This window comes from Ruditapes philippinarum, unplaced genomic scaffold, assembly GCF_026571515.1.
Source record: "Ruditapes philippinarum isolate M1 unplaced genomic scaffold, ASM2657151v2 ctg4391_1_1_1_1, whole genome shotgun sequence".
In the NCBI taxonomy this organism is placed as follows: domain Eukaryota; kingdom Metazoa; phylum Mollusca; class Bivalvia; order Venerida; family Veneridae; genus Ruditapes; species Ruditapes philippinarum.
The window spans coordinates 60,272-69,426 of NW_026861984.1; the positions used below are offsets into that span (position 1 = coordinate 60,272).

Here is a 9,155-nt window from a genome sequence, read left to right on the forward strand (position 1 = left end):
AGGCGATGTACCTGTAGGTAAGTACAACATTTCTTGCTTTGCAAGACGGAATAAAGTCTCAGTAAATAATCTATTAAATGAAAACAATTACTTCAAAATTGACATCTTTAATTAACTGTATAAGGTAGCAAGTCAAATCGGCCATAATTCAAATCGGCCCAAGTCAAATTGATCCAAAGGAATTTCTTATCGACACCAAAGAAAGTCAAATCGGCTTCTAAAGAAAGTCAACTCAACCTCGGAATTTTAGTTGTATATCGAGATGTGAGTAAAAATAGTTACACATTGTATTTGTAATAATAACTAAATTAAATGTAAATAAACAAGAATAAAGATCAACAAGGCAAAAGTTCACAGGACGCAGCCCCCAGACAAACCCAAGTAGGGCACCTAGAAATCACCAAACATGGGAAAATGGGAGAAGGGGGAGTGAGAAAATACCTACCGTCAACGACAATGCAACAAGACAGACATCACAAAACATGAAAACATCCAAAACAAGTAACAATACAGACATGAAAAACACGCGAAGGAACACAGAGGGGTACCGTCTTGGAACGGTACCATTGTGGCCAGCTTGGTTACTTAAATCAAAAATATTAAAATACCATCTTTATGAGAATTCAGCTGTTTACCTATTTGTCTCTTATATTTAAAAGATAATATAGACATGCCACAATACCAGATGTTACTGGTTGTTAAAGATTCAAGGTGCTCTGTACATTGCTTCGTGCACATAAAATCAAGTTGATGGTTGTCTATGTGTAAAAGAACCGATCCTTTCTGAAAATGGTACTCCAGAAAACTTGAAAAATGTTAATAATGAAGTGCCCTCCATGTCAAAGACTTCTATGGGATAATCTTAAGGAAGTATTGTTAAAAGATAATTAGAAACAATTACACGTACATGTAACTGACCTTGATATGCAATTAGTTTTCATTCCTACATGTACATGCAAAACTAAAAATATACATCCACTATTTTGCATACCAATATTTGTATTGCCAGGGTTTTGTGGAGTTTGGAGTTCTACTACGGCTGCTTTATCGTCCGTAAAGATCTTCGGAAACGAGGAAAAGGTTGGTTACTATTGAAAGCGATGTTAGAAAAGGCCGGAGATCAGAACATAGTTCTTGGTGCAGTCTCTGTGATGACAGACTGGTACATTGCTCACGGATTCCGTTATCAGACAAACAAGATTAAGCTTTTTACTGTTAAAAATTACAGGACCAATGAAGAAAGATATTCTGTCCAAATATGAAACAATTACCCGTACAGAAAGCACGTGGCCGGATTTAATTGCGTTCATTGAACGCCGCCTTTCCTTGTTGATCTTGTTTTTCATATTTAATGGAATATGACAGTCAAGTATACACTTACTTTGACCGTACACGACTATTACGTGCCTGGTTACAGGAGATGATGCTCGTGTCGCTGTTGCTATGGAAGCTGGGAAGATAGTAGGATATGGCAGCATTCACAGAAAACCAAACGGTGAATACGGACTGAGAAATATCTTTGGAGATAATGAAGATGTTATTGAAGCCCTTCTACATAATATGCTATCAGGGTTACCTGAGGGAACTGTTGTCTATTTCATGATGCCAGAAGACAAACCTTTACCAAAATATATTCAGCATAGTATTAACGATGTAGAAACAGCGACAAGAATGTATAATAAGTTCAAAATAGAAACAAACAATGACAAATTGTTGTTCACAACAGTGCATACTTTGTGATTAACATTTTACAAAATGAAAATGGGAAATAAGAACAACATTGTAACATCATTGATGGTATCCAATAAATTATAAAAGAATGTGTACAGGTTGTGCACAATATATTATTTGTTTTAAAATTGTTATAGTTATCATGACTTGAACATTAAGCAAAATCACCACTGACTATGTTTAGCTCCTTATGTCAAAGATTGAACATGTAACAAGTGTATCAAAAAATAACCGTACATTCGTCTTTGTAAGATATGACACATTTGTCAAGAATTTAAAAACCTATCAGAAAACGTTATGCCCAAAGATAGTGTCGGAATAACTTCATATCGACCCACGTCCGCCCAGTTCCTACTTACACCTCCCCTCCTGCAAATGTCGGTCAAAAATATTTGCATTTTATAACTTTCTTAATCATAGCAATGTATTTACAATTTAATTTCATCGCCCTTTCCTTTGAATAATTATTTTCCAAACGGAAGAATCGAAAATGTTCGAGTACATTCGATTGTCATTTGACCGGAAAACGGTATTAACAACAGATAGCATCAAAAATCAACAATCAAGATCGACCTTTAACTATTATCACAACAAAAACAATTTATGTCGAACAGTAAGTCTGTTTAAATATTCAATATATTGTCATGTAACTGAAGGCATTCCTTGAAAACCATCTTAAACCTGGTACAAATCTAAATGACAAGGGCATTGATTCGATTAGTTCAATATTGACACAAGTTTATACAAAACCTTTAAAAGGTAAAGGAAATATATGTCAGGCATGAAACAAAGTTCAGTTTTGTCACGGAGTTGACGCGGATACAAGATGTATTTCAATTTTTTAACATTACATTCATTATTCCTAAAATTGTTAGACAAACTGTAAATGGACACGGAAATTTAAGCTTTGTTTCCAGATTTTTTAAACATTATTTGGCCCTTACCTTAAGTGTGATATTTACCTTGAGATGGTGTATTGAAATAAGCAGATTATCTCATTTTGATAAACATCTGAATCATATTATCTTTTACGTGAAAAACAATTCACAAATAAAATATTAATAATTATCAGTTCATGGTAAGACTTATTTTAAAGGAATAGTGGCACATATTATATTGTTTGGACGGTTACCATTTGCAAATTGTGTATTGCAAGAATAAGAACGGAAAATCGACTAATTGAGTTTGTATATTTTATGAATATAAAACGGATGTACATGTTGTGAGATAAATACTTTAAAAGTAATAACATATTTCAAAAGGTTGTAAACTCATAAATACACATCACTTCATAATTTTTAAGCATCGATGAACATGTATCGTACAAGTTTATATTAATTTATCTTAAAAGACAAATGAAAAACGTTTGATTCACTTTGATGTGGTTAGACTAGTTGTTTGTTTTTTCTTGGCTCGATCAAGTAGACTAATTTATATTATTTGCAATGATACGCTTGTTGTTTCGAAAATAGTAAAGAAATCCGTTTAATTTATTTAATAAAAAATAAAGAAAGGGGAGATAACTCACTCGAAAACCTAAAATAGTTGAAACGGTGTTACTGAGTTTGTTTATAAGAGCTTATGGAAAGTGCAACATCTCTCATGACCCCTGGCACCGGCTTTTATATAAATATTCTGCAAAAGGGAGATAAGTCGAAGCAATGAAGACAAAAAAACAACAAATACATGTAGATGAATATTGAACACAGTCTCGGTTAGATTGACTCAGTGTTAATCTGTAAACTTGTTTTATCAACACAAAAATAGTAAAATATTATCAAGTTACGTGATAATTAATTCTCAAATACACGATAAACTGGCAATATGCATAAAATAATTACATCTAAAACATGAAATCATTTACAAAGTACATACGTTTTAAATCCGCTTCAACTAGGTGTTTGTTAAAAACTCTTTGCATCTGAAAACTGAATTTAAATTGAGAAAATCGTTCAGATAACTGTTTATCAGCCATTAACTGTATTGTCAGATTTGCACCGTTTGGAACAACTTTAAGCATTTGTTCAAGGATTTCTTCAACGACAAAGTCATCATCAGCAAATAAAGAAGCGATACTATATTTGTTTGTTTTAGCACATTTGATTAAACTTCCATAGCCTGTTGTTTGTCCGTCACAGAGAGATATAACACTTACCACATTTTCATCAAAAAGGCAAGCCCGAAGAATCCTTTCTCTATCCAAGCCTTTATAGACGCTCCTATCATACTCTAAAACTAATGGTAATTCATTATTGGATATTATCGCAATGTTACATGTTCCTTGTGCTTTAGATTTACTCCTGCAGTTATCATTCACTATCCCTTGAAAACAATTAAACTTGTATGATTTATAGATAAATCCTTTTTTACTATAGTGATCAACAAAATTATGGTCAAGATCCATGCACCCATTGCTGTCTGTTTGAAGAAGTACCATAGCTTTGTTGAATATTTTTCCAATACCTGAACCTCGATAATCTTTTCTTACGATAAAAGGTCCATTGTACGTGATTTCTGGCAAAATTCTACAGATTCCCATAAAACCTGAAATATCATACATGTATGTAGTATAGTATTCATAGTTGAATTTTAAGTGGCATAGATACGATACTATATATGATCATGTATATATTTCTTCGTGTCAACGTTGAAGGTTTCATTATAACCGAATTAATCTTAGATGTTTCTAAATGAAATATTTCATTATTCTCATGTTTAGATGTTGAATTCTGCTTTAGTAGGTTCATTATATGCAATACGACAAAAATATTTCCCGATAAGAAATTAGAAATGAATGAACCGTTGTGCCTTGAAATGCCATACGTTATAAGATTTTTTTACTGTATTTTACATAATTTGCTATTGTAGTTTAAAGTTCTTTTAAACGTTACAACTGCTTTTAGAACTTAATGTCTATCAAACATTAACCTACCAATGGGTATGTTACATTTGTTTGTCGCAACAGTCAGTGAGCAAGGGTCAAGATCAAGTAGAATATTGTACTCAAATTCAGAATACCACCAATTATACTCTTGGGTCATTTTAACTAGGTACTTGATGTCATCTTTCACAGCATAGCGGAAATTCATCTTCGTTCGTATATTGCTTTGCCTCCATAATTTCTGAGTTTACATGCATTATTTTATTTAGCAATATGCATTTTTTGTATAAAAAGATAAAAAAGATTTATTTAAAAACACATCATGTACTTGTCTAATATGATTAATGGTAATAAAATCTTGAATAATTTATGATCCCTCAGAAGCATAAATCACAACAAATAACATGAAAATTGCAAACACGGTTTGATTGAGTCTGTACATGAGAGAAAATGAAAAAGTACATCATCCCAACCCCACCACACCCTAGCACCGGCTTGTGCGGTTCTCAATTTTCAACACTTAAAAGTGTTAGAATCAGATATCTGGAAGTGCTATAAAAAATAAAAGAACACTGAAGCGAATCACAGGACAACTTTTACAGCTGCCACCAAGCACTTTACATCTGCTATAAAGAAGGTTGAGAAGTACAAAAATCTGGATAAAGTGTGATTCCTCGGAAGCATTAATCACAACAAAATTACATGAAAATTGCAGACTCTCTGTGGTAACACTATGTTTGTTTATTGTATACAGTTGTCATTTTCTATATTAAAGTGCTTTTATATAGGTATATTAGTGATGAAATTCATTCGACAATTAGTATATTTGATTTCATAAGAAAAAAATATGTCGAATAAAAGTTACTGATTGTTCTAAATTATTAAACTGAATAAGAAACATACATGTATAAAGCTATATCAATTACCGATAATAGTTGATCTGCTCGTAGTTCACCTGGTTGGCAAGGCATACTTGATGTTGGATGACTATCTCTGTCGGGTGTAGTCGAATAAGGTATTGAAGACACAGCTAAATAACATGATGACACGGAAGAAAAAGCATTCCCTCGGGCTTGTAATATCCAACTTAATGCGCCATACTTGGGAATTACTCTAAGCATGTTGAAAATGATAAAGCAGTTAGATAAGTTTAAACTGTCGCTGTTTTAAAATACATAAAACACGTACTTACGTTCTAAATAATTTATCCGTCAACGAAGCGTTTACAAATTTTATTAATAGCTTACTTTGATCAGATATTGTTTTTTTACCATGACAACAAGTTTATTGTAGATAAATAGGTAATATTTAACCATCAACGCGGAACGTAATGGTCAATGTTAGGTATCGCTTCGTTAAGAGTGAATTCGATGTTAGTCATTCAAGTTTTCAAAAATCTTTATCAACTTATTCAACCGATTAATTATCGTCTCAAATATGTCCTTTCACAAACTGTATCATCAAAGTCAAAATTTACATATGCATGCTTTAAAATAGGAAGGAAATGAAATAGATTCGTTGTTTTTATAAATATAATGTTTACAATTCATAAATTATAATATTTACATCATTTGGAAGTAAAATAAATGTTGCATAAAAGAGAAATAGCTATGAGTATTTAAATGTTTAATTCTTTGCACATAAATATCCCACACAAACTTTCAGATATATTTCTCTTTAATACTCGTTATGCTTCACTGCATGATATTTTTTTTTATCTTTATTCGTTAGATGAATTATTAAATCTGACGTAGTCATTCGCTCACAAATGCATTACAGCAACCGTTACCATAATATTAAAATGATATTCAAAACCTCAAGATCTACGTTAAATCTCTCTTATTCCAACAAGTCACCTCCCAAAAATATCCGAAATACGATTATAATTCATACAATTCTCTGCAATTACGGGACTTAATGACATTGTTATAACTTTTAAATACTAATATGACTTTTTTTACAAACACACATTTTGCATACATCATTGTATAATGATTCCCTTCCTATAGCACTGTGAACAAAATGGACTGCCGAATTTAAGAGGGGCAGGAAAAGCATTGGAGATGATTGCGGCCTGGGCGGCTAAAAGAGGCCACCGTTGAAACTGCCGAAGCTGTGCACGATCTGGTCATGTGCGACAGAAGGCGAGACCTGCGAAGCATTGCTAGGGAAGTGGGTATAAGCTTTGGTTCAGTTCCGACAATTCTGATTGATCTCTATGGCATGTCAAAGGTTTCCGCTACATGGGTCCCCAGACAGTTGACTGACGACCAGAAACGGACCAGGCTTGACAATTCAAGATATATTTTGTCTCGCGAAGAGGATTAACCTGATTTTATCTACCGGATCATAACTCAGGATGAAACATGGCTCCATCACTTCTATCCAAAATCCAAAAAACAGAGCAGAACAAACTAGGTCACAGAGTTTTAAATTTAAAAAATCTGTTGTGAATATAAATATCCTGCAAAAGGGAGATTAGTCAAATCAATGAAGACAAAAAAAAAAAAAAACATGTAGGTGAAAAATTGCACACATACTCGGTTAGATTGACTCAGTGCTAATATGAAAACTTGTTATATCAACACAAAAATAGCGATAAACCGGCATAGGCAATAGGCATTGTAACACCGCACTTTTGGGTCAAACGCACTTTGGGGTCTAACCCCAAAATACGTTACGCACTTTGGGGTCCAATTTTGATCCCAAAGTGAGTAACACAGGTACATTTTAACATCAGACAAACGACCGCACTTTGAAGTCATAAAAATGAATTTTCATGACGTTTTAAAGTCAAAGCCAATGGTAAACAAAAATCAAGGTATCAAATAGACGAATTGCAAAAAATCGGATAACAATAGAAGATTATAGTTAATTTTATTTTGTTAAATATATCGGTTACAATTGATTATATCTTAATATTCAATTATGTATCTCAAAGAATAATGTGGCCTGAATTATAATAGAATCAATTTTACTGGGCGACCTTAATAAAACAATATCAAAAACTATTTAAGTTGTCACACATTAAAAGCGGAACTTTATAATAATGTAAAGTTTTAACTGCGAGGTCTAAAGGGGATGGTGGGCTGTCGACCCCCACCCCTCCCCCTCCGAGATTATAAGAAGTTTTAAAGGTCCATTATGCCTTTAGTTGTATTTCTCAAAAGCTTTTTAATTTCGGTGCGTTTATATAGTATCCAAAACGTTACTCATTGGCCAATAAGTTTGACGCTTGTTTTCTGGGATTTATTCCTGATATATTCAGACTTTTGCAAAAGTATACTCTGTCCCATGTACTCCAGATCTATTTAAATGAAGGGACAATTCCTTCGAAATATGTGTGGAAGCGAACATTGTTACAACATGTAATTAACCCTGATGTTCAAAACATATATCTAAGACTTGTAGAACAAGATAAATTTGCGTTATTGTGCGAAATATTGAAACCGAACAGTCATTGCTTATTATGGCAAACTGTTAGAGGAATTTCAAATATGACAATGCTCTGTAATATTGATAGCTATCACTGGAAAAATATACTCTTCGAATTATTTACAGACGTGCTCAAAATGTTCATGTGTGTCAGATGATATTATTGTACATTTTATTATCTTCTGTAATGCAAATGAAAATTTACGGAGTGTCATGTTAAATCGTTTCATCACAGTGTTTAGGCTACGTCTATTCGCAAATCTAAGGTCACAAACAATGTATTACTTTGCTCAGGCGGCAACAATTATATGTAATAACGCTTTCTTGAATTGTTGGCTAGTGAGGTATATTAATGCCATCTTACCCCAAACATTAAATTAGGTTCTTTAGTGAAATTATGTGACAGCCTATAATATAATATATTTTAGTTATTTTGTAATTGCGAATTATATTTTTAGCTTTGTCTTCTGTTTGCCTTAAGTCGTAGTTTTTGTAATTTTTGTTCTTATAAAGTTAGAGTTTACAATGTTCTCTGAGTGCACACAAGTAGTCTGATTTATCTTTGCGTCTGTATTATCATGCTTTAAAATTAACGATGTATGTTCATATAAACTTAAATGTCATAGTCACAATCAGATAAAACGATCTTGCATTTATAATTTTGCTATATTAAGTTTTTTTCCGATATACATTGTGTTTGTGGAAATATTTTCATATGAAGATACATCTTAGACATCCCATCCTTTTGCTGCGCAGCTTAATGTTTTCGTTTCCTACTTAAGCAGACTGCTGTTGGTATTACTATATTGATGCTTTTTTTCAGTCGATTAAGTCTCTAGCTTCCCAGTCCATTCTTGGATTTGTTGCTGAATCCATCTTTTGACCATGGTTATAAATCCAAAAAACATATTTAATTTCTGTTATTGTAATTAGTATTATAAATAATTAAATCCTTTTATTCTGACACCATGTTTTATGTTTAGTTTAGTTTGGTGTGGATGCAGAGAATACGAGATGTTGATACTATGAGTTTATTTCTAAGACTGTTTTACAATATGTAGTCAATTGGTCAGTACACTAAGTAGGCGGAGCCTAACAATCAAGTTTA

General features: G+C 32.7%; 1 protein-coding gene across 1 annotated transcript; it reads right to left on the minus strand.

The window, feature by feature from the left end:
* Positions 1-2,924: 2,924 nt before the first annotated feature.
* Positions 2,925-5,937, minus strand: LOC132717543 (uncharacterized). The gene is made up of 3 exons (XM_060701030.1): positions 5,539-5,937; positions 4,664-4,853; positions 2,925-4,275 (listed from the first exon to the last, which is right to left on the minus strand). Exons 1-3 carry the CDS (start codon positions 5,731-5,733, stop codon positions 3,575-3,577), a joined length of 1,086 nt encoding a protein of 361 aa, XP_060557013.1. The 5' UTR covers positions 5,734-5,937; the 3' UTR covers positions 2,925-3,574.
* Between the last annotated feature and the right edge of the window lie 3,218 nt (positions 5,938-9,155).

Excerpts from the sequence above, each read along its gene's own strand:
- LOC132717543 (XM_060701030.1), bottom strand. The coding sequence starts at position 5,733 with ATGCTTAGAGTAATTCCCAAGTATGGCGCATTAAGTTGGATATTACAA. Across the intron at positions 4,854-5,538 it reads GAGCAGATCAACTATTATCG|AAATTATGGAGGCAAAGCAA; the intron begins GTAATTGATATA and ends ATGTAAACTCAG. Across the intron at positions 4,276-4,663 it reads CAAATGTAACATACCCATTG|GTTTTATGGGAATCTGTAGA; the intron begins GTAGGTTAATGT and ends ATGATATTTCAG.